The sequence below is a fragment of the Oryctolagus cuniculus genome, chromosome 12 (assembly GCF_964237555.1).
Source record: "Oryctolagus cuniculus chromosome 12, mOryCun1.1, whole genome shotgun sequence".
In the NCBI taxonomy this organism is placed as follows: domain Eukaryota; kingdom Metazoa; phylum Chordata; class Mammalia; order Lagomorpha; family Leporidae; genus Oryctolagus; species Oryctolagus cuniculus.
Window position 1 is genome coordinate 50,975,622 of NC_091443.1, and position 23,296 is coordinate 50,998,917.

The 23,296-nt window shown below is 51.1% G+C and overlaps 4 protein-coding genes across 8 annotated transcripts; 3 read left to right on the plus strand and 1 right to left on the minus strand.

Annotated features, from left to right (window-relative positions):
- Nucleotides 1-209: 209 nt before the first annotated feature.
- On the plus strand, nt 210-10,559 carry NEDD8 (NEDD8 ubiquitin like modifier). Its single transcript, NM_001082212.1, is given in 4 exon segments — nt 210-260; nt 9,540-9,587; nt 9,738-9,820; nt 10,312-10,559. Coding segments are annotated over 4 exon segments (246 nt in total). The 5' UTR covers nt 210-242; the 3' UTR covers nt 10,409-10,559.
- Nucleotides 10,560-10,686: 127 nt separating this feature from the next.
- On the plus strand, nt 10,687-13,150 carry MDP1 (magnesium dependent phosphatase 1). 3 transcript variants are annotated; one of them, XM_008269433.4, is made up of 6 exons: nt 10,687-11,568; nt 11,681-11,741; nt 11,812-11,922; nt 12,527-12,634; nt 12,719-12,814; nt 12,948-13,150. In XM_008269433.4, the coding sequence occupies exons 1-6, from the start codon at nt 11,532-11,534 to the stop codon at nt 13,117-13,119; spliced, it is 585 nt and encodes a 194-aa protein (XP_008267655.1). In that variant the 5' UTR covers nt 10,687-11,531; the 3' UTR covers nt 13,120-13,150. The 3 variants fall into 3 exon arrangements, with proteins under 3 accessions (XP_008267655.1, XP_002717964.1, XP_008267656.1); XM_002717918.5 differs by having other exon boundaries at nt 11,355-11,568; nt 12,719-12,804; XM_008269434.4 differs by lacking the exon at nt 12,527-12,634 and having other exon boundaries at nt 11,371-11,568.
- A 96-nt stretch (nt 13,151-13,246) lies between these two features.
- On the plus strand, nt 13,247-18,564 carry CHMP4A (charged multivesicular body protein 4A). Its single transcript, XM_002718099.5, has 6 exons — nt 13,247-13,615; nt 16,662-16,811; nt 16,897-17,074; nt 17,474-17,588; nt 17,760-17,889; nt 18,249-18,564. The coding sequence occupies exons 1-6, from the start codon at nt 13,408-13,410 to the stop codon at nt 18,305-18,307; spliced, it is 840 nt and encodes a 279-aa protein (XP_002718145.2). The 5' UTR covers nt 13,247-13,407; the 3' UTR covers nt 18,308-18,564.
- A 1,172-nt stretch (nt 18,565-19,736) lies between these two features.
- On the minus strand, nt 19,737-22,078 carry TSSK4 (testis specific serine kinase 4). Of its 3 annotated transcripts, none has more exons than XM_008269431.4 (4): nt 21,703-22,078; nt 21,175-21,344; nt 20,434-20,827; nt 19,737-20,043 (listed from the first exon to the last, which is right to left on the minus strand). In XM_008269431.4, exons 1-4 carry the CDS (start codon nt 21,931-21,933, stop codon nt 19,855-19,857), a joined length of 984 nt encoding a protein of 327 aa, XP_008267653.2. In that variant the 5' UTR covers nt 21,934-22,078; the 3' UTR covers nt 19,737-19,854. The 3 variants fall into 3 exon arrangements, with proteins under 3 accessions (XP_008267653.2, XP_002717963.2, XP_008267652.2); XM_002717917.5 differs by having other exon boundaries at nt 20,434-20,797; nt 21,175-21,389; XM_008269430.4 differs by having other exon boundaries at nt 21,175-21,389.
- Between the last annotated feature and the right edge of the window lie 1,218 nt (nt 22,079-23,296).

Genomic DNA, 23,296 nt, shown 5'->3' on the forward strand with positions numbered 1-23,296 from the left:
CGTCATCTCTGCAGTAACCAAGCTGCCTGCCTTCTTTTATTTACGACGCCACTGAAGCGAAACGCGAGAGCATTCTTGAGCCTTTTGGGAACCCCTAGGAAAGAAGGGGGGGAGTGGGTGGAGCCAGGCAGTGACCCGGAAGCAGAAGTGACTCCTACAGGAGGATTGCCGGGGAGTGGCAGCAGCGACCGCAGCGGTAGCAGCAGCAGTTTATCCGTGTGCAGCCCCAAACTGGGAAGAAGATGCTAATTAAAGTGAAGGTGGGAGCACCTCCAGCCTTGCCAAGACGCAGTGGTACTGGGCTGGCCGCTGGGCCTTAGGGAGAAGCGGGGAAGAAAAACCACGCCTTTCCCGTGCCTGGAGGGCGCTGACAGTCTCGGGGTTGCGCGCGAGGGGTTATGGGAACTAGGGGGACTCCGGAGGGCTTGGAGAGCTGGGCCTGTCGCGATCTGACGGCCCTGGGGGTCCCTGCTTTCTCGTCAGAACTGTCCCATAACCCAGAAGGAGGCCGCTTTTGTCCAAGGTCTCCCCGTACTCGACCCCCGCAGTCGTAGAGAAAGGCCAGCAGCAGGCTGACTCTCCCGTCTGTCGGACCCTGGAATAAGCTCGGCTCTCTGTTCTTCATGCCCAGGTTACCTGCCTCTCCCAGCACAGCTAGCCTGGGGGACCCAGGGGATCTCCGGGGCTAGACTATGAGCCTTTGCCAAGGTGTATCTCAGCCATCCTGCAGGAACCAAAGCCGGGCACATGGAGCAGCCTCACTCCTTGACTGAGGCAGGTTAGTTACCGGTGCCCTAGTCTTTGGTACTAACCTCATCTCCTTCATCCCCTGTCTCAGCCTCTCGTGATTCTTCCCCAGTTTCCAAACCTGATTAGTCCTAGATGCTCTTTCCTCTTTAGAGAGAGACAAAACCACTGACGATTGATGCAGTCCAACACCAGATTGGCCTTTTTATAGCTGAGTCGATCATAATTTCATCAGTTCAGCATATGTCCCTGCCTCCTAGACGTTCCTTAGCTGAGGGTTGAGACCAACAGCATATTGAAGGTCGTTGTTTTTTATTCCTTTAATAGCAACCTGAAACCAGTGTAATGACCCTAATTGCAAGCAACATTTTCTAAAAATAGAAAATATTAGGGCATACCTCTGGGTAAGGGTACTGCTTTGAGAAATTTCTTTCATTTTATATGAATTTATACACACATAGGTGTTGCTAATTCAGCTGTATTCTTTAGTGTGGTTCATTGTCAGAATTTTGAGAAGCACCGGTTAATGCTTTTATTATCTTTTCGGTGTTTATGGTCTCTCATGTCTTCTTAGTCCAAAGAAGAGGTTATTATTATTCTTTTTTTTAGAAGATTTAGAAAATTGAAAGGCAGAGTTACAGAGAGAGAAGGAGAGACAGGGAGAAAGAGATCCTTCTGCTGGTTCCTCAAACGGCTGCAATGGCCAGGGCTGGGCTAGGCTGAAGCCGAGAGCCAGGAGCTTCATCCAGGTCTCCCACGTGGGTGCAGAGGCCCAAGCACTTGGACCATCCTCCGCTGCTTTTCCAGGTCATTAGCAGAGAGCTGGATGAGAAGTGGAGCAGCCAGGACTCCAGACAGTGCTCATATGGGATGCCGGTGTAGCAGACCACAGCTTAACAGGCCAGCACCTATTATTCTTGTGTTAAGTGTTTCTTTAAAGCTTCAACCCACATTTTAACTCGTGATCCTTATACCAAGAAAGCTTACTGTGTGAGAGCCACTCTGGTTCTCCGTTCTATTCTCAGTTGACTTCATAACCTACCGACATGTTAACTCCAGGGGGACTTTCTCAAACTTTGGAGTGTGTGGGAAAACCTGGGGTCTCGCTAAGATGCCGATTCTGATCCTGGGTCGGGGGTGGAAGTGGGGGTGGAGGGGGCAAGAGAGGCTCCGTCTTGGGCTCCGTTTTTAGCAGTTGTGCTCCCAGGAGATGCTGATGCTGTCCTTTGACTAGCACTACGTTTTGCCCCTTTTAATCCGTTTTGATGTAGTTCTAAGGAAAATTGCCTGTCTCCTTTCCTGCAGTACTCTCTGCCTTCAAGCAGATCTCTGTCCTCCATCTCTTGCTTTATTGTTGCTGCATTTCTTTATATATTAAATATATATGAAAGCAGTCGATTAGCTGCTATATAGATGATAGGTTTTATTAGAGTTCCTTTATAAATCAGTCGTTTTTCAGCTCTTGTCTCTGTAACTGACTTCTGTATCTTTCTGTAATCCTCTGTAATCCGTATCTTTTGTAATCCTTCCTAACTTAAATATTTTCTTGTCACCTCACCTTTGGGGTCTACAATGAAGTGCCTCATCTTCTGTCGTAAGCCATCTTCTTGAAACCCATCTCATGCTGGTCACATCAACCTGCCAGGTATCTGCAGCACAGTTCTTAATAAGAGTCATTGCTCTGTTATAGGAACTAGTTTTTATGTGACACCTCTTTCTACTTGATTTTCCTTTACATCCTCATTACTCGTTAACATTGTGATCTAGGGGCTCATTAATTCATGTCTTAACTTCTCTGTTACACCTCCAGCTGGGTTTTCCTAATAGTATACTTTCTCTAAAGTGTACAGTCTAGACCAAGATGTGGTGTACGAAACCATAGTGTACAGGTCTTCCTTAAGCTGCTTTTCCTCAAGATAAAATCACTGATGTTTGTATAGATATGTTCGTGTGTGTGTGTGTGTGTGTGCGCACGCGTGCCTGTGTCTGTGTATCTCCGTGTCTCCTTACAGGCTTTGAAAGCATGTAAGTGCACATGTCTGTTATTGTTTGCATGAAACTGGGATTATACTGTGTGTACTATAACTTGCTTTCTTTTAAATTTACAGTATATATATATATATTTAAAGATTTATTTATTTATTTGAAAGTCAGAGTTAGACAGAGAGAGGAGAGGCAGAGAGAGAGAGAGGTCTTCCATCCGATGGTTCACTCCCCAATTGGCTGCAACAGCTGGAGCTGCGCCAATCTGAAGCCAGGATCCAGGAGCTTCTTCCGGGTCTCCTGTGCAGGTGCAGGGGCCCAAGGACTTGGGCCATCTTCTATTCCTTTCCCAGGCCATAGCAGAGAGCTGGATCGGAAGAGGAGCAGCTGGGACTAGAACCGGCGCCTATATGGGATGCCAGCGCTTCAGGCCAGGGCATTAACCCACTGTGACATACGCCGGCCCCAAATTACAGTATATTGTGTGTGTGTGTGTGTGTGTGTGTGTGTGTTTTTAACAGGCAGAGTGGACAGTGAGAGAGAGAGAGAGAGAAAGGTCTTCCTTTTGCCGTTGGTTCACCCTCCAATGGCCGCTGCAGCCAGCGCACCACGCCTATCCGAAGTCAGGAGCCAGGAGCCAGGTGCTTCTCCTGGTCTCCCATGGGGTGCAGGGCCCAAGGACTTGGGCCATCCTCCACTGCACTCCCAGGCCACAGCAGAGAGCTGGCCTGGAAGAGGGGCAACCGGGACAGAATCCGGCACCCCAACCGGGACTAGAACCCGGTGTGCCGGCGCCGCAAGGCGGAGGATTAGCCTAGTGAGCCGCGGCGCCGGCAGTATATCGTTAATATATTGCAAATAATTATTAACTCTAAACATTGAGGATTGTGTAATTTTCTCCTGTGATTACACCATAACTTATTTAACCTCCAATTGTTTGCTACTTAGATTGTCTCTAATTTTTCAGCATCAAAAGACTGCGATGACTATAGGTACTTTTTTCCCTTTTATTTGAGAGGCAGAAAAGGAGACAGTGCTCCTACCACTGGTTAAGTCTCCAGGTGGCCAATTCTGAGCTGGACCAAAGCTGGAAGCAGGGAACTCAGTAACAGGTCTGCCTTGTGTGCAGCAGGAACTCAACCACTGGAGTTATCCTTGTGGTCTCCCATGGTGCACATTAGCAGGAAGCTGGAGTCAGAAGCCAGAGCTGGGCTTCAAATCCAGACACTCTGATATGGGATGCAGGTGTCTTTTTTTTTTTTTTTTTTTAAGATAAGTGTATAGTTGCAGCCTTTATTTTATTTATTTATTTTTTGACAGGCAGAGTGGACAGTGAGAGAGAGAGACAGAGAGAAAGGTCTTCCTTTGCCGTTGGTTCACCCTCCAATGGCCGCTGGCCACAGCGGCCAGCGTACCGCACTGATCCGATGGCAGGAGCCAGGTGCTTCTCCTGGTCTCCCATGGGGTGCAGGGCCCAAGGACTTGGGCCATCCTCCACTGCACTCCCTGGCCACAGCAGAGAGCTGGCCTGGAAGAGGGGCAACCGGGACAGAATCTGGCGCCCCGACCGGGACTAGAACCCGGTGTGCCGGCGCTGCGAGGCAGAGGATTAGCCTAGTGAGCCGCGGCGCCGGCCATGGGATGCAGGTGTTTTAACCACTGTGCCAAATGCCTGCCCTTGTAGGTCTATTTTGGGATATTATCGTGATTGTTAGAAGTGTTGTTGCTGGGACACCATATTGTCAGATTGCTCTCTGGAAGCACCCATGGACTTCCACAGTCAATTTTTGAAACAAAGCACCCTTTTTAGATTTTATAAGCCAATAATTTTTTAATGTCATAAAATCCAAGCATCATACTCTTGGGAGAGCAGCTCTAAGCTGCCTTTTAGAAACTTTTTTACTAATTTTTTATTATCAAATCAAAATGAATATTATGATTCATGTGGTAAAGGAATGTTTTTGTAAAAAATTTTTAATAGTACAGATAAAGGGGCAGTTGCTATTGATATAGTCTCCCCTCAGCCCTATTCCCCTTCTTCTTCTTTTTTTTTTTTTTTTATTTTGATAGGCAGAGTGGACAGAGAGAGAGACAGAGAGAAAGGTCTTCCTTTGCTATTGGTTGGCCGGCGCACCGCGCTGATCCGATGGCAGGAGCCAGGTACTTATCCTGGTCTCCCATGGGGTGCAGGGCCCAAGTGCTTGGGCCATCCTCCACTGCACTTCCCTGGCCACAGCAGAGAGCTGGCCTGGAAGAGGGGCAACCGGGACAGAATCTGGCGCCCCAACCGGGACTAGAACCCGGTGTGCCAGCGCCGCAAGGCGGAGGATTAGCCTAGTGAGCTGCGGCGCCGGCCTCCCTTCTTAAAGATAATCAGTATTATTATGAGATGTTCATATTTTAAATTCTTATTTCTGTGCATATATGTGTGTTTATGTAGAATTAGATATAATTATACATTTTATTTTTTTTAAGCTTTATTTACTTATTTGAAAGTCTAGAGTAACAGGAAAAGAGGGAGAGACAGAGAAAGGAGAGAGATCTTCCATCCCTTGGTTCATACTCCAAATGGCCGCAATGGCTGGGGCTAGGCTGGGCTGAAGCCAGGAGCTTCATCTGGGTCTCCCACATGGGCACAAAGGCCCAACCACTTGGGTCATCCTCTGCTGCTTTGCCAGGTGCAGTAGTAGGGAGCGAGACTGGAGGAAGTAGAGCACCTGGGACCTGAACCGGCACTCACATGGGATGCTGGCACTGCGACAGTGGCTTAACCCACAAAACCACAGCCCTGCCCCATTTACACATTCTTAGATCTATACATTTATACATTCTTAGATCTTTCTTTATCAGTGAATAAACTGTTGTGTAATATTTTACTCTATGGATGCAACATAGCCTAATAATGTTCTTGTTAATGGTAATTACTCAGCTATTTCTAGTGTTTTGCTTTTACAAATGCTGCTACATGCTACAGTAAACCTCATATGTGCCTCTTTGGACATATGCCCAAGTTTTCCCTCCAAGTTACAAATGTAAATGCCTGGTTGAAAAGTCTTTGGACAGCTCAGAATTGTAAACTTTTTTTTGTCAGGCAAGGGCCTTAAAAAATTACTATATAGGGGCCAGCACTGTGGCACAGCAGGTTAAAGCCCTGGCCTGCAGTGCTGGCATCCCACATGGGCCCCGGTTCAAGTCCTGGCTGCTTCACTTTTGATTCAGTCCTCTGCTATGGCCTGGGAAAGCAGTAGAAGATGGTTCAAGTCCTTGGGCCCCTGCACCCGCATGGGAGACCCGGAAGAATCTCTTGGCCCCTGGCTTCAGTTTGGCCTAGCTCCAACCATTGCGGCCAATGGGGGAGTGAACCAGTGGATGGAAAATCTATCCCTCTTTCTCTTACTCTCTCTGCCTCTAACTTTGCCTTTCAAATAAAGAAATCTTTTAAAAAATAAAATACTACATAGTATCACTGTCATTTTGTAAAAAGATACCATTTAGTTTTATGAAAATCTCTGTTATTATTTTTCTCATTTTACCAAAGACTAGTGAAAATCTTCACACAGACCAGCATGGATTAGGATAGAAACCTGAGAATCATATTGTGATTTTTTATTGATTTGCATCCAAATAGGTAAATACAAAGGTATTGTTTTTGCATTTTTGGAAATATACTAGGAGTGAATCATTTTTGTAGCTGAGAAATGTTTTTATTTTTTAATTCTTTTTTTTTTTTTTTTCAAAATTTATTTATTTGAAAGGCAGAGTTACAGAGAGATCTTCCATCTGCTAGTGCACTCTCCAAGTGGCCACAACAGTTGGGGTTGGGCCAGGCTAAAGCCAAGAGCTGCTTGCCTGTCTCCCACGTGGGTGTAGGGGCCCAAGTACTTGGACCATCTTCTACTGCTTTCCCAGGCACATTAGCAGGGAGCAAGATTGGAAGTGGAGCAGCCATGACTTGAATCAGCACCCATATGGGATATTGGCAGTGCAGGCAGGGTTTTAACCTTCTTATTTTTTTATTTACTTATTTATTTGAAAGGTAGAGTTACAGACAGTGAGAGGGAGAGACAGAAAGGTCTTCTTTCCACTGGTTCACTCCCCAAATGGCTGCAGTGGCTGGAGCTGAGCCAGTCAGGAGCCAGGAGGTTCTTCCAGGTCTCCCACGTGGGTTCAGGGGCCCAAGACTTGAACCATCTTCTACTGCTTTCCAAGGCCATAGCAGGGAGCTAGATCAGAAGAGGAGCAGCTGGGACTAGAACCAGCGCCCATTTGGGATGCTGGCACTGCAGGCTAGGATTAACCTGTGCCACAGCAGCGGGCCCCTAGAGGCTTAACCTTCTACGCCACAGTGCCAGCCCTGCTGAGAAATGTTTTAATCCTTTCTTCATGATGGTCTGTGTGAATCTCATCGGTAGAAATCATGATATTTTGTGAGCTACTGCAAGAGTCTATACTGGGTCCCAGTACTAGACCCTAGACTCAGCAGAGTACAGAGCTCAGAGTGTAGGCTCTGGGGCTAGGAAGTCTGTGTTTGGAACCTCTCTCCACTTTGACTTCATAGGCATGCTTTATAACCTGCCCAAGAGCTATTTTCCTCACCTATAAAATGGGAACAGTAATAAATACTTGGGAGGAGGTGCTGGCATTTGATGTAGCAGTTACATCTCTACTTGAGCCACCTGCATCCCAAATCAGAGTGCCTGGTTCCCATGCTGGGTACTCACTGGTGATCTGGCTTCCTGCTAGTACAAGCTGGGAGGCAGCAAATGGTGTAATACTTGGGTACCTGCAACCCGAGTGGAGACCAGGATTGAGGTCTGGCCTCCTGGCTTTGGCTCAGCCCTGCCTTGGCTGTGAGTGGGAAGTGAGCCAGCAGATGAAAGATCTCTCTTCATTTGTCTCACAAAAAAACAAACAAATAGGCCGGCGCCACAGCTTACTAGGCTAATCCTCCGACTGTGGCGTCAGCACCCCGGGTTCTAGTCCCGGTCAGGGCGCCGGATTCTGTCCCGGTTGCTCCTCTTCCAGGCCAGCTCTCTGCTGTGGCCTGGGAGTGCAGTGGAGGATGGCCCAGGTGCTTGGGCCCTGCACCCGCATGGGAGACCAGGAGGAGGCTCCTGGTTTTGGATCAGTGCAGAGCTGGCCAAAGCGGCCGTTTGGGGAGTGAACCAATGGAAGGGAAGACCTTTCTCTCTCTCTCACTGTCTAACTCTGCCTCTCAAGAAACAAACAAACAAACAAAACTTTAAAAATGTTGGCTGTAACTATATCATGACGGTCAGTGTATTTAGCTCTTCCAGAATATTGACTGCTTATATGTCAAACACTGTGCTTTTTGTGATTGGATTATGAAGATGAATCCAGTGGTCTCTGGCCTTTAGAAAGCTGGATTGTAAGTTGGAGAGTTTAACACTTGACTAGCTGTAGTTGTTGATAAAGTGCATTTGGAACAAGTCTGGGCATTCTGCAGGAGATCTTACAAAGGGTTCTTAAGGCTTGGAGAAGGAGTGGAGGAGGGCATGGTGACAAGAAAAACATTAGAAGAAATGCCTGTAAGTTAGACTGAAGTTAGACTGAGCATGGTGTATTTGTGGTTTGGATCACTAAAGATGATAGAGCTTTTTTTTAAAAAAAAAAAAAAAAAAATTAAGGATTGGGGCTGGCACTGTGGTGCAGAGGGTTAATGCCCTGGCCTGGAGTGCCAGCATCCCATATGGGTGCCAGTTTGGGTCCTGGCTGCTGCACTTCCGATGCAGCTCTCTATTATGGCCTGGGAAGGTAGTGGAGGATGGCCCAAATCCTTGGGCCCCTGCACCTGTGTGGGAGATCCAGAAGAGGCTCCTGGCTCCTGGCTTCAGATCGGCGCAGCTCCGGCCATTGTGGCCAATTGGGGAGTGAACCATTGGATGGAAGACACCTCCCTCTCTCTCTGCCTCTCCTCTCTCTATGTAACTCTGACTTTCAAATTAATTAATTAAGGATTTATTTATTCATTTGAAAGGTACAGTTACAGGGGCTGGGGAGTAGGTAGAGGTCTTCCATCCCGATTCACTCCCCAAATGGCCACAATGGCTGGGGCTGAGCCAGGAGGAAGCCAGGAGCCTGGAACTCCATCTGGGTCTACCAAGTGGGTGCAGGAGCCTAAGGACTTGAACCATCTTCTGCTGCTTTCGCAGGCACATTGGCAGGGAGCGGGATCAGAAATGGAGCAGCTGGGGCAGGCGGCAGCCTAACCCACTGTACCACAAAGCCGGCCCCTGGATAGAGCTTCAAGATGGATGGAACATGACATTTTTAACTGTACAATTAGTATAATTGTCATATTTGGCTATCAGCAGCCCTTTGCCTATGTTAGAAGTCAGCCCTGCAGTGTAGAATTTAGGTAGAAGTCTGGAGAAGAAATGGGAGCATGAAATGTGGAATTCCTAAGAATTGGTCAGAGGTGATTTCTGACATGGCCTGGAATTAGCTGGATTATCTGCTGATTTCTAACATGGATAGTCATAATAGAACACGGTCTTTCTCATGACTTGAAGGAGTGTGTTCCTTAGGATCCCTCTCATTGCTACATCATCCAAAAGCTTGCCAGTATTCTCACTGATTGGGTGCGGGCGGTGGAGGGGCAGGTGACCTAACAGAATTGTCCACAGTGTGAAAATGTTTGATGAGTACAGGTCTAATCAGTCTTCTGAAACACAAAGCAGCAGTGCTGTGTGTGTGCATCTCTCAGAAGATGACAGCTCCCTGAAGCCGGTCAAGTTGTTCTACCTAAGACAAATTGTATAATATACAATAACCTTTGCCTGTTTCAGACGCTGACTGGAAAGGAGATTGAAATTGACATTGAACCCACAGACAAGGTGATGTATGCCAGTGCCTCTTCCTTGCTGTGTGCACTTGTTTGAGTGTGCTTATGAACTTGGTCCTTTTACCCTCATTGTATCTTTGTAGCCCTTACTCCTTCCACGGGCCTGCTCCTGGACGGTCCCTGACTACTTATCCCTCTGCAGGTGGAGCGAATCAAGGAGCGTGTGGAGGAGAAAGAGGGCATCCCCCCCCAACAGCAGCGGCTCATCTACAGTGGCAAACAGATGTGAGTCATGGGAGAATGAGAGCATGACATTGTCAGGCGAAGACTAGGAGGGGCCAGGTACTGGGGTAAATCAGGCCTGCCTCTTTTTTTGGTGCCTTGGGCCCTTTGGCCTGTCAACGCCTTCTCGGAATAAGTTTTTTTTCTACCCATAAGATAAAACAGAAATTTGAAGGAAACTCATTGAAATACTATTATCCAAGTTTGTGCTGCTTTATTCATACGTTAAATAATTTCTAATGGTCGGGCTAATAACTGCCACAGGAAGTCCCTCATCTTGCTAATAACACTTTGGGGTTTTATCTATATTTAAAATGAAGAAATCCTAAATTTCAATTAAGGGTTAGTAAAAATTAAGATGGAATTTTTTATCATGCAAGTCCATAGACCTGCCCCTCAAGAGATCTATGCAACCGAAGTTGAGAGCTCCTGTTCCAGATGATATTTCTAATGCTTGCTTTGTTTTGTTTTTTGGGGACCTCCTTGTACTGCAGGAATGATGAGAAGACAGCAGCAGATTACAAGATCCTTGGTGGGTCAGTCCTCCACCTGGTGTTGGCTCTGAGAGGAGGAGGTGGTCTTAGGCAGTGATGGACCCTTCCTCCATTTTACCTCCTTACCCTGTCGCTCATAATGAAGCATCATATATTCTGTCACTCTCTGGGACACCAGAGCCACTGCCCTGTCCCCTGGATGCCCAGTCTTGTGTGTCTACTGGTGGGAGACTGTGAGGGCCCCAGGATGCAGTGTTCCTGGCCCAAAGGGCCCTTGCTGGCAGTTGGGTTTTAGTTTGCAGTCCTGTGTGCTTCCCTCTCTTATGGCTATGTCCCTGGTTGTCAATAAAATATTCCCTTGCCTTCTGGAATCTTCCTTGTGTTGCACAAATATCACTGAAATCATAGTGGACCCAGTGCTCACTGAGTCGTACCAAGCTGAAGGAGCAGACAGTCGAAATGGTGATACCTTAGATTCCCTCACACTCTAGGAAAAGCGTATTCTGTTGCTCAGAAGTGATTACCCACTCATGAGAGCCAGTTACTGGCATCATCGCAATTCCCTGTAAGTGGCTGCATCAGTAGCTTGAACTTGGCTCTACAGGAACATGTACGTACAGCAATGGGTAAATACTACAAATCACTTCCACCACCCCAGACCGGTGGTTAGCCATCCCCCGGCATGCCGCAGACACTGGGTGACAGAGAGCAGGACAGTGAATTCTCTCCGCGGTGGCCCTACTGGACATTTCCGCCTGGCTGGGGTTTCAGACTCCGCACTCTCTGCGGCTGGAGCCTTGTTGAGGACTCGGTGCAGCTCTCGGGCGGATACGGAGAAAAGTGAATGAGGAATGAAAACTGACGGATCACTTAGGTCTCAGTTGGTAAATGAGAGGTGCTAGGAGAAAAGCCTGCCTTTCCTGGCTTCTCTGCTTCAGCAGAATCTGGCCAGGCTGGGTGGAGCGACCAGAGCCGTGCAGAGACCGGAGCCGGGCCTGGGCACGCGGCCGCCTTGTACCTCGCGGAGGGCCTTTCCCCTCGCTAGCAGCAGATGGCGCTCTTGCGCGGTCGGCCCGCGGACCACCGGTACGGCGTGACGACGCTCTAGCAGCCGCTTCTCCGTGGCAAGCCGGGTCGCCTCTTCAGCCCCCCGAGCGTGGCGGGGCTCTCGGGCCCTGCAGAAAGCTCCAGCTCAGCCCCGCAGCCTGCGGGCAGCGGTCATGGCGCGGCTCCCGAAGCTCGCAGTCTTCGATCTGGGTGAGGGACCGCGGGGGGCGAGACTCGCAGGGCGCGCTCCTTCCTCACGCCCTAGCGGCCGCTGCCGAGTCCCGGAGACCCTGAACCTTCCCCTTCCTCCTTCTTCTCGCAGATTACACGCTCTGGCCTTTCTGGGTCGACACGCACGTCGACCCTCCGTTCCACAAGGGCAGGTGAGGCAGGGCTAGGGAGCCCGGGCGCGGCGCGGCCGGCCCGAGCTGAGCGCCGTCTCGCCCTCTGCAGCGACGGGACCGTACGCGATAGGCGGGGCCAGAACGTCCGGCTGTACCCCGAGGTGCCTGAGGTCCTGGAGCGACTGCGGGGCCTTGGGGTGCCCATCGCGGCCGCTTCACGGTAAGAACGGCTGACAAAAGCTGACCGTGTCGTGCACATTTGCAGGGATTTGCCTGTCTTACCTACTTGTGTCCTGTCTTGTGCCTTTTTTTTTTTTTTTTTTTTTAAGATGTAGCTATTTATTTGAGAGGTAGAGTTACAGACAGAGGGAGAGACAGAAAGTCCTTCCATCCGTTGGTTCACTCCCCAGATGGCCGCAACCGGCTGGAGCTGTGCCGATCCGGAGCCAGGAGCTTCTTCCAGGTCTCACATGCGGGTGCAGGGGCCCAAAGACTTGGGCCATCTTCCACTGCTTCCCTAGGCCATAGCGGAGAACTGGATCGGAAGAGAAGCCGGAACACCAACCGGTGCCCATATGGATTGCAGGCGCCGCAGGCAGAGGCTTAGCCCACTGTGCCACAGTGCTGACCCCTGTCTTGTGCCTCTTAATTAAATAAACCTTGGCTGTGCACCAGCTGTGTCAAACAGGAAGACTATGAAGTTGATAAGAACCAAGGATGCCTTCCCATCCTGGAAAAAGCCCACTGACTTCCCTCTGGTTAAAGTTAACTTCGCTCGCAGCCCTGCCCACCCTCCAGGTCCTGTCTGTTGCACCTTTTTGCAGGACAGGTGAGATAGACGGGGCCAACCAACTACTGGAGCTCTTCGACCTTGTCAGATACTTCTGTCATCGAGAAATCTATCCAGGCAGCAAGGTCACCCACTTCGAGAGGTGTGCGGAGATAAGGGTGGGAGCCGAGCAGAGAGGCTGGGGGAGCCGGGAGGCCAGCCCGATCACACCTGTTCTGTCACACAGGCTGCGTCACAAGACCGGGCTTCCTTTCTCCCAGATGATCTTCTTTGATGACGAGAAGCGGAACATCGTAGACGTCGGCCAACTGGGTACTGAGTGGTGAGGACGGCCACGGGGGGTGGGAGAAAGGACTGGCTCCCAGGAGGGTCGGGTGGTAGTGCCCGGCAGTGGATGCCCACCGTGGAAGCCCCGGGAGCCGGGTGACCTGTGATTTCCTTCCCTTTCCTTCTAGGTGTAACCTGCATTCACGTCCAGAATGGAATGAATCTGCAAACCCTAACTCAGGGGTTAGAGACGTTCGCAAAGGCCCACGCTGGGCCCTGAGATCCAGCCCTGCGGATAAGCCTCAGCAGAGGCCCAACTCTGAAAGGGAATCAGCAAGGCGTTTTCTGGTGCATTTGTAGCGTATTAAAGTGTCATCTGTGTGTGACGGAAGAGATCTGTGTTTCCAGCCTGTGCGAACCCGGGTCGGCTGTTCTGAGGCGCCCAGACCCGCGTGCGAGAGATGCGTCATCAGCGTCCGCCATATAAGCTGGGACAGCCCGAGGCTGTGCCGCCTGGCCCCCGAGCCCCGTGGAGGGCGCGAAGAACTCTGCCACTAGCCCTGTCCCCGGCCATGGCCTTCCAGGGCACAAACACGCCGGGGTGGGGGTGGGCGTGGGGGGCCTGCGGCTGTTTCGACGCCGAAGCTAATGGAGCGGCGGCTGGGCCCGCGACGGCGGCGGGCCCGCGGGCGCGTGCTGATGATGTCGCGGCGCGCCCGGAGGAGGGATTGGCCCGGGCCGGCTCCGGGCGAGGAGACTCGGCCTGCCAGGAGCAAGGCGGAAGTGTGGGAGCGCCGAGGGGCGGAGGGGAGAGGCGAGGTCGCCATGAGTGGGCTCGGCAGACTCTTCGGGAGGGGTGAGCCCGGGCGAGGGGCCGGAGCGGGGTGGGGTGGGGGGACCCCGGAGGCAGGCGGGCCCGAGAGCGCCGGGCGAGGCGCGCCTCGGTGCCGGGAGGCCCCGGCTTGTCGGGGCGCCCGCGAGCCTTCCCCGCTGCGGGAGCCGAGCGCTGGAGCCCGGCGGGGGATGAGTGCGGGGGCGTGGCGGCCGGGCGGGCGGGCTCCCGCCGGACAGGCTTGGAGCTCGCCTCCTCCAGGCCTCTCCAAAACGCACATGGCTGCTTTGGGCTGGGCTAGAGGGGTTTGCATGGGGACGAGAAAGACTTCCCGAAGCTCCTGTGTGGTGGGGGAAGACCGGAGAAGAGGCATTTACAGTTGGTGCAGCCGCTCGGTGATGGAGCGCTCCTAAAAGCCGGGAGGGTGCAGACCTAGGCGTTGAGGGCGGGGTTCCAGAAGGCTTGGCCCGGGAGCGCTGAGGAACTCCGGGAAGCAGTAGCAGCCTTTAAAAAAGAAAAGCAGGACAGTGTAGTTCGGAACAAGAGAGAGACAATACACAGGTGTAGACAGGAAGTCAAACAAGGACCAGACCACGGACCTTGCGTCTAGAAAGATTTGGGTTTTTGTCATGGAGGCAGCAGGGAGTACGGAAGGGTGTAAAGCAAACAAAGACCATCAGATTTGTATGTGGGAAAATGACAGTTGGAAGTATAGAGGAGGTGCAGGCATTTGACAAAGCAGTGTTCAAGACCCCACTTGGGATGTGTACATCCCATGTTGGAGTACCTGGGTTGGTTGGAGTCCTGGCTCTGCTTCCAAATTCAACTCCTTGCTAATGTGCTCCCTGGGAGGCAACAGGTGACAGCTCAAGTGCTTAGGTCCCTGCCACCCATGTGGAAGACCCAGATTGAGTTCCCCACTCCGGGCATTGGCCTAACCCAGCCCCGGCTGTGGTGCGTAATTGGGGACTGAACCAGTGGCTGGAGATCTTGATCTCTCTCTACCTCTCAAAGAAGAAAAAGGAATTGAAAAAAAATTTTTTTTGAAGATTTCTTTATTTGAAAGAGTAACAGCAAGGGACAGAGAGAGAGAGAGAGAGAGAGAGAGCTTCTATCTGCTAGTTCATTCCCCCAAATGGCTGCAACAGACAGAGTTTGGCCAGGCCAAAGTCAGGAGCTACAAGCTTCATCTGGGTCTCCCACATGGGTGGCAGGGGCCCAAGCATTTGGACCATCCCCTGCTGGTTTCCCAGACACATTAACAGGAAGCTGGATTGGAAGTGGAGCAGCCAGGACTTGAACCGGCATTGTAGGTTGTAGCTTACCCTATTACACCATGATGCTGGCCCCAAACTTATTTTTTTTTCTTAAATAATATTGGAATAAATTTTTTTAAGTATTTTGGGGCCACCATTGTGGCATAGCCTGTAAAGCCACTGTCTCCAATGTTGTAATCCCACAAGGGTGCAGGTTCCAGTCTCAGCTACTCCACTTCTGATCCAACTCCCTGATAGTGCCTTGAGAAAACCAGCAGAAGATGGTCCTAGTGCTTGGGTCCCTGCCATCCATGTGGGAGACCTGAAAGAGGCTCCTGGCTTTGGCCTGGTCCATCCCTGGCCATAGCAGCCATCTGGGAAGTGAACCAGTGGATAGACAATCTGTCTCTCCTCTGTCTGTAATTCTCCAAGTAAATAAATAATTTTTTAAAAAAAGAAAAGAAATAGGGGCCAGTGCTGTGACGAAGTAGGTTAAGCCTCTGCCTGCAGTGCGGGTTTGAGTCCTGGCTACTCCACTTCTAGTCCAGCTCCCTGCAAATGCACCTGAAAAAGCAGTAGAAGATGATCCAAATATTTGGGCCCCTGGAAGAAGTACTTAGCTTCCTGTCTTTGGCCTGGCCCATCCCTGGCTGTTGCAGCCATTTGGGGAGTCAACCAACAAATGGAAGATTGATCTCTCTCTCTCTCTGTGTTTCTTTCTTTTTCTTTTTTCTTTTCTTTTCTTTTTTTTTTTTTTTTAAGATTTTATTTATTTGAAAGAGTTACAGGGAGAGGTAGAGGTGGGGGAGGGGGGGTGTCTTCCATCACTGGTCACCCCCCAAATGGCTGCAACAAGTGGAGCTGAGCCAATCTGAAGCCAGGAGCCAGGCATTTCTTCCCAGTCTCTCATGTGGGGGGCCCAAGGACTTGGGCCATCCTCCACTGCTTTCCCAGGCGCATTAGCAGGGAACTGGATCACAAGTGGAACATCTGGGACTCGAAATGGTGCCCATATAGGATGCTTTAACCCACTATGACACAGCGCTGGCCCCATCTGTTTCTGATTTCCAAATAAATAAAATCTAAAATAAATATAGATTAAGGGGGAAATTGAAATATCAGATTTTTTTTTCTCTAGCCCCTTATTCTGCATTCGGTTTGATTCTGTGAAATTGGGACCTCGGGCATCTCTTAGGACAGTAAATTGGGACAGTGATTATAAAAAGTGACTGGACACAAGAGGCAGCTTTAATAGCAGAAAGGACATTGACTTTGGAAGTCATGCTGCCACATTTACATGTCTGCTCAATCTCTTAAGTTGGGATTTTTTTAAAGATATATTTGAAAGGCAGAGTTGGAGAGAGAACAATCTTCTATTTGCTGGTTCACTCCCCAAGTTGCCACACTGTTTGGAGCTGGTCCGGTCCAAAGCCAGGAGCCAGGAGCTTCCTCCAGGTCTCCCACGTGGGTGCAGGGGCCTAAGCACTTGGGCTATCCTCTGCTGCTCTCCCAGGCATATTAGCAGGGAGCTGGATCAGAAGTGGGGCAGGACTCAAACTAGGATCCATATGGGATGCCGGTGCCGCAGGTGGTGGCTTCATCCACTACACCACAGTGCTGGCTCCTAGGCAGAACTTTGAAATCTGTGTGCCTGTTTTCACATTTGTAAAGTGAAGATAGTACGTTCATTGTAGAAAATCATTTAGGGAATAACAATAACACAGTCAAATGTCTAGTGCCCACTGTGCATTCAGTAGCTGATGGCTAATATTTTTCCTTCACACAATATGGGCCTGCCTCCCTGGACTCTTCAGGGAAGAAGGAGAAGGGGCCAACCCCTGAAGAAGCAATACAGAAACTGAAGGAAACAGAGAAAATACTGATCAAGAAGCAGGAGTTTCTGGAGCAGAAGATTCAACAGGAGCTGCAGACGGCCAAGAAGCATGGGACCAAGAATAAGAGAGGTAAGGAGGGAAAGGAGCCGATGGCGGGGGCTGGGTGGGAAGCAGGTGCCTGTGCCTGGGGTGTTCAGGGTGCGTGCTGGCTCAGCTGCCCTGCAGGCTTTGCGGAGGAAGAAGAGATTGGAGCAGCAGCTGGCGCAAACTGACGGGACGCTGTCCACCCTGGAGTTCCAGCGGGAGGCCATTGAGAATGCCACCACCAACGCAGAAGTGCTGCGGACCATGGAGCTGGCTGCCCGCGGCATGAAGAAGGCCTACCAGGACATGTGGGTACGGGGGGAGGGGAGGAGGGGGCCCAGGCACTGGGGATGGCGGCACGTATTCTGAACTTTCAAGCCTCTGAATGTGGATTTCCATCCTGCTTACGATGGCCAGACCTCCGCCTGCCTCCTTGCGTCCTGCAAGATCGTTTTGCTGGTTGGAGTGCTCTAGGGAGGAAAGATGAGTTCCTTCACTCTTAAAAGATCCTTCGGGGAGAGAAGTGCAACCTGGACACTTGCTGTTGTCAACCCAGACTTGCCTCTTTAGAAGTTTCCAGGGATCTCTTCTAACGGACAGCCATGGGCTGCTCTGTGAGGCCCGGGCGAGACGGGTTTCCGCTCACTTGAGACGAGAGAGTCAGGAGCGATGTTGCTTCACTTCTTGCCTGCGTATCTTGTTCTCAGGGACATTGACAAGGTGGATGAACTGATGGCGGACATCACAGAACAACAGGAGGTGGCCCAGCAGATCTCAGATGCCATTTCTCGGCCTGTGGGCTTTGGAGATGACGTGGATGAGGTGATTAGGAGTGAGGGGTCAGAGAGTTTTGGAGGAAGCAGGGGACTGGCCAGAAGGAATGTCCCAAAAAGGCTGCTGGGGCAGGTTTGGGAGGGGGCTCCAAATGTTGTCCGCTTTGGAGGTAGAAGTCTCCTTTCTTTGTCTTGAGCAGTCTGACTGTCTCATATCCAGGATGAACTGTTGGAGGAACTGGAGGAACTTGAACAGGAAGAGTTGGCCCAGGAGTTGTTAAATGTTGGCGACAAGGAGGAAGAATCCCCGGTCAAATTGCCTAGTGTTCCCTCTGCACGTCTGCCTACAGGTACCCAGGCCTGTTCTATTGTCTCAGGACTTGAGAGGTGGATGGGAGAGACGGGGAGATGGGGAGACGCAGGCTGACTGTGTAAAAGCACCTAGCCTACAGGGAATGGGGGCGGAACCCAGCCTGGGCTCCATTCTGCAAGCTGTGTATGCCCTGGGTTAGAGCTGTGTGGCACCTTTTTCCAGTTTGCACAGAGGTGGTGATTGGAATGAGCAAGCAAGAGGACCTTTCCTTCAGGTTCTTGGCTGGGGACAGATAACCCAGCAGCTTATACGTGTCGTAGCACAGGGTGGATGGAAGCCGCTAGCTGCATCCTTAACATTTCTCCTTTCTTTCTCTGGGTACCCTTGTTCCCAAAGCTCCCAAAGCGGATGAAGATGAAGAAGCACTAAAGCAGTTGGCTGAGTGGGTATCGTGATGAGCCGGTTCTTGTCTTCCTAACGCTGCCTTCCTTGGTTCACTTTCGTTAAGTGCCACATGCTGAGCTAAAGCGGTGTAGCTTCTCGGGGAGGTCCTGCTGGGTGGAGGAGAACCCTGTCTGGGGCAGGGGGCTGTTGTTCTCCCATCCCCGGCTCGGCTCTGATGGGGGAACTTGCTGCCGAGGGAGCCCCTGGGCTCCCTTCTTGCTGATCGCAGGTACAATGCCCTGGTTCCAAATAAACGCGGGCAGGTGGACTCCTGGCGCCTCCTTTTCTACACCTGAAACACTGTTCTGCACCAGGAGCCCCGTTTCTTGGAGCCTGGTTTCAAGCACTGAATAATGATGGGCGTGATGAGAGTGACGAAGGGGACTGAACACAGAACAAATGGCGTCCCCAGTATCTTGACCCGTGTTCCGGGGACACTGTTTCATCTTCCAGTTGGCTTGTCCTAGAGATGCCTGGCATGAGGTTCAGGAAACTGCCATCCATTCTCAGAACCACGGGGAGCCATTTCTGAGTCTCCCCTGTGCTTTCCCAAGACAGTCTGTGATTTACTACCCGTTTTCCTTTTTCAAAGCACATTTTCAGGGCCAGGGAGGGAGGATACAGGGGCAGAAGGGCACGTAGCTTACCTTTATCCAAATCCGTAGTTAGTATCTTTCACTGCTACAAGGCTTCGTTTGAACTGTCACTTCTGTGTCCTGGGGCTAATAGTGTACGGAACTCTGACTCCCTGGCATTGATTCAATTAGAAGTTAAAGTGACACAGGAGAGAGAAGGGACCAGGGTACTTCATATAACCTGTGAGCCCTGCCTAAAAGAACAGGGTCGGGGACAGGCATTGTGGCACAGCAGATTGGCACACTTGGCACACTCACGTCCCACATCGGAGTGCCTGGTTCAAGTCTCAGCTACTCCATCCCTCTGATCCAGGTTCCTGCACGTGGTGACGCTAATACCTGGGCTCCTACCACCTATGTGGAAGGCCTAAATAGAGCTCCTAGCTCCTGGCTTAGGCCTGGCCAAGCCCCGGGTGTAGCAACCATCAGGGAAGTGACCCAGAAGATTGAGATCTGTCTCTTTGTCACTGTGTCACTCTGCCTTTCAAATAAGTAAATCTTTAACAAAACAAAAAATAAAAGCCCATCACTTTGGACTGCAGACAAGCAGAGCCTCAGGTGGAGCGAGCAGGGCTTTCCCCCACTGCATGGATGTTCAGAGAGCACAAAGACGTAGTCAGAAAAAGAAAGCTTCCCCAGAGTGTTCATCTGAGCGCCCCACCCCACGAGCCGCAGGTGGAATCACACTGATTTACACAGGTGTCAAGGTGGACTGGTGACAGGCTCCGGACAGAAATCCACCTTGTACCCACAGCAGTATTCCCCACTAAGGTTCCCTTGAGCAAAGAATATCTTTGAACATAGCTGATGAAACTAAATCAGATTTATTTACGGTATAAAAGATTTTTAGCCCTGGACCCTCCTGCTTTGCCCCTCTCTCAGTCCCTCCCTTCTTTCCTTCCCTCCCCTCCCAGCAACCATTTTCAGGTTGTGTTGCCCAAGGATTGCTGCCGATTGCTGGTGCTGCTGGTGGTGGGCTGGCACATGGCCTCTAGCAGCCTGATCTCATTGGTGGGTTGCTCAGGCTGGAACTTGAGCACCCAGGGATCCTTGAGGATGTCCAGGATGGTGGCACGCTTGGCCGCTTGGCATAGCATATGAAGGACTAGGTTCTAGGGCAGGAGAAAGAAAGGTCCTGGCTAAGCTTACCCTGCACTGTGCCACACAGTAAGCAGCTGGACCCAAAGAGAATACAAGGTAGCGCCTATGCTACTTTAGTGAAAGGGGTGTGGCCCTGGTTTTATCCTGGTAAGCCAAGTATTCAGCTCCCTGGAAAGGGGAGGGAGGAATTCTTGGGGAAATCCTTTGCACAAGCCCCTCCTAGCCTAAAGGGATAGTAGTGGGAATCTGCTTAAGGATGGGGCCCCGTGAATGGCCCTATAAGCCCTCCCCAGGGACAAGAGTATGGGCTGGCTCGCCCAGGGCTGGGTGGCCTAGCTTGGGAATTCGCCCCTCCCCATGGGTCATCTCTAAGGCTTCAGCTCTCCTGGGGGAGCCAGCACCTTGCACTCCTGGGAGATGGCGTTGTTCTGCGGGAAAGAGACCTCCTTCTGAGTCTCCTTGAGCAGCTTCTTGAGGTTGGTGTCATCGAAGGGCAGACGGGCGACCACCAGAGTATAGAGGATGACTCCCATGCTCCAGGTGTCCGACAGGAAAGGGTTGTAGGGCAAGCCTAGCAAGATCTCGGGGCAGGCGTATGCAAAGCTGCCACAGTAGGTCTGGCTGAGGTGGGAAAAGCAGTTCATTTGGCGGTAAGAAGAGCTACTACGCGCAGGCTGGTTAGGAGGCACCATCTTGGCGAAGCCAAAGTCCGATATCTTCACATTCTCTCGCTTGTCCAACAACAAGTTCTCCAACTTTAAGTCCCTACCAGCAGCAGAAAGGCTGGGGGTCAGGCTGGGGAGAGGGCTTTGTATTAGACCGGGAGCTGAAGGATGGAGGCTAAGGTTGAGGATGGGCCAGGTGGGAGGGAGACGCCATTATGAGACCAGTGTCAGGAGGAGAGAGCCAAGGTGTTATGAGGTCCTTGAGGACCACTGGGGTCTCACTACTGCATTTCATAAAGGGGTCTGCACACACTGGGCACTTTATGTAAGTGTCCTTGACCAGAGGATTGAAATAGAGTGGATGCATGGACCTGGATAATGAGGAAAGTGCAAAGGAGGAAAAGGCAGAAAGCAGAAGCTGTACAGGAAAGCCCCCTGAGCGCCTGAAGGCCCCCGTCCGAGTGGCAGCGCCCTCACCGGTGCACGATGCCCTTGCTGTGCAGGTAGGCGATGCCCAGGGCCATCTGGGAGAACCACTTGCCAGCAAGGGGCTCAGAGCAGGCCCCATAGCGCTGGATCCACTCGAGGACGTCTCCACCTTGCGCCAGCTCCAGGATGATGTACACGCGGGACGTGGTCTCGATGGCCTGATAGAAGTTGATGAGGTACTTGTGCCGCAAGACTTTCATTACCTGCCCCCAGAAGAGGCACCCATCAAACCCGAGAAGGGTGGGCCCTGGCTGCACTCCCAGCCCACTGCTACTGGACCTCTGCAGCACAGGGCTGCTGCCTGGAGGTAGACCTTGTTTTGCACTCTGGGGAGAGCTGGAGGTGAGTGGGTAGGCAAGAGCGGTTGAGTTGACATTAATTTTCCTAGCTGCTGAGTCAGATGCCCAGTCCCAGTTTGGGGGGAGGGGGTGGCCCCACCACTTCCTAACCACATCCCCTCTGAAAAACCTCATGCAGCTTAGTAAACTGCCACTCCCTCTCCCAGCACTCTCCAACCTGTATCTCACGGGGCAGGAACTTGTTTAGATAATCCTCGGAGGCCTTCTTCTTTGAGATGATCTTGACGGCCACCATGACCTTCTGCTTTGTGTAATAAGCCTCGTACACTGTCCCGTAGGAGCCATTGCCAATGACCTTGCCCACCTCATAGCCATACTCCTCCATGACAGATCGGTAAGCCGGAGTGGCTGGTGCTGCCGCCGCCTCCACCGCATCTCCCTTCCCCATACTGCCGGGCTTGCTGAGAGCAAGGAGCTTGGCTACCTGGAAGCCTCCTGTCTACTCCAAGGCCAGCACCTCTAGCCACTGAAGGCCGGGGTACCAAAGTGAAGCTGGTCTCTGGATGCTTGCCTATGGAGTCACATTAAGTCTGGGATGCTGGGCCCAGCCCTCTGCTAGCAACTTGAAGGGGGATAGGAGGAGCAGTTCTTTCGGTCTCCACTGGCTGTTGGTACTTCTTCCTCCTTGGTTACGGAACTTACCAAGGTTTCATGTTCCATCCACATCACAATCCACCTTCTGTCACTGGCCACGAAGCTTGAAAATGCAGTGTGGTTTGGAACAGATTCGTTCCCAGAGACATGCTCTGCAATCTGGTGAGACTCTCCCCCCAGCTGTCCAGTGCACGGAGCACCTCCTTTCTGCCAGTGTGCAGTACTAGGATAAAATGACCAGTCAGGCCAGTAGAGACCTCATGCCCCTTGCACTTACAGTGAGCATGAGAGAAGCACAGGGGCATTACAGAGAAGTTCAAGGTGTTGAAGCCTGCTATAGGGATCTAACCTTGACAGGCATTCTCCATAACCCTGACCTCTAGTTTAATATCCTCCCATGCCTCTGGTCATCCTCAGCCTCCTTGGGAGCCTCATCAGTCTCCTTTTATCTCAATCTTATCCTAAAGGTTCTATCAGACCTTCACATTTTTTCGTTAAGACCTTATCCTTATCACTCCCAGAGCCTCAATGTGCTTGCTGCTCCTGATCTCATCTCTGTCCCAGCCATCACTGGAGTTCCAGATACAGCCTAATTGCTCATTGGACGTCACGTGGACAGGTCTCTCCTAGGCACCTCAAACTCACCGTAAATTGTACACTAGTTATTCGCAGACACCTAAATGTCATCTCAGACCCTTCCTCTTGCCTTAGTCCCTACACATAATTTATCACCAAATCATGTCTCTTCTACTTCTTAATATCTCTTAAATAAGACACTTGGCTCTCTAAGCTCAATGCCACTCCCTCAATTCAGGTCTCTCTCTTTTTTTTTTTTTTTAATTTTATTTATTCGAGAGGTAGCATTACAGAGAGAGGGAGAGAGAGAAAGGTCTTCCATTCACTGGTTCGCTCTCCAAATGGCCACAACGGCAGGAGCTTCTTCCAGGTCTCCTATGTGGGTGCAAGGGCCCAAGCACTTGGGCCATCTTCCACTGCTTTCCTGGGCCATAGCAGAGAGCTGGATCGGAAGAGGAGCAGCCAGGACTAGAACTGGTGCCCATGTGAGATGCTGGTACTGCAGGTCATGGCTAACCCACTGCACCACAGCACTGGCCCAATCGCAGCTGTTTTTAAGGAAGGCTGTACTGCCTGTCCAC

Excerpts from the sequence above, each read along its gene's own strand:
- CHMP4A (XM_002718099.5), top strand. The coding sequence starts at position 13,408 with ATGGAGCGGCGGCTGGGCCCGCGACGGCGGCGGGCCCGCGGGCGCGTG. Across the intron at positions 16,812-16,896 it reads TGGGACCAAGAATAAGAGAG|CTGCCCTGCAGGCTTTGCGG; the intron begins GTAAGGAGGGAA and ends GTGCTGGCTCAG. Across the intron at positions 17,589-17,759 it reads TTGGAGATGACGTGGATGAG|GATGAACTGTTGGAGGAACT; the intron begins GTGATTAGGAGT and ends TCTCATATCCAG.
- MDP1 (XM_008269433.4), top strand. The coding sequence starts at position 11,532 with ATGGCGCGGCTCCCGAAGCTCGCAGTCTTCGATCTGG. Across the intron at positions 11,742-11,811 it reads CCTCCGTTCCACAAGGGCAG|CGACGGGACCGTACGCGATA; the intron begins GTGAGGCAGGGC and ends CGCCCTCTGCAG. Across the intron at positions 12,635-12,718 it reads AAGGTCACCCACTTCGAGAG|GCTGCGTCACAAGACCGGGC; the intron begins GTGTGCGGAGAT and ends TCTGTCACACAG.
- TSSK4 (XM_008269430.4), bottom strand. The coding sequence starts at position 21,933 with ATGGGGAAGGGAGATGCGGTGGAGGCGGCGGCAGCACCAGCCACTCCG. Across the intron at positions 20,828-21,174 it reads AGCAAGGGCATCGTGCACCG|CCTGACCCCCAGCCTTTCTG; the intron begins GTGAGGGCGCTG and ends CCCTCTCCCCAG. Across the intron at positions 20,044-20,433 it reads CCATCTCCCAGGAGTGCAAG|AACCTAGTCCTTCATATGCT; the intron begins GTGCTGGCTCCC and ends CTCCTGCCCTAG.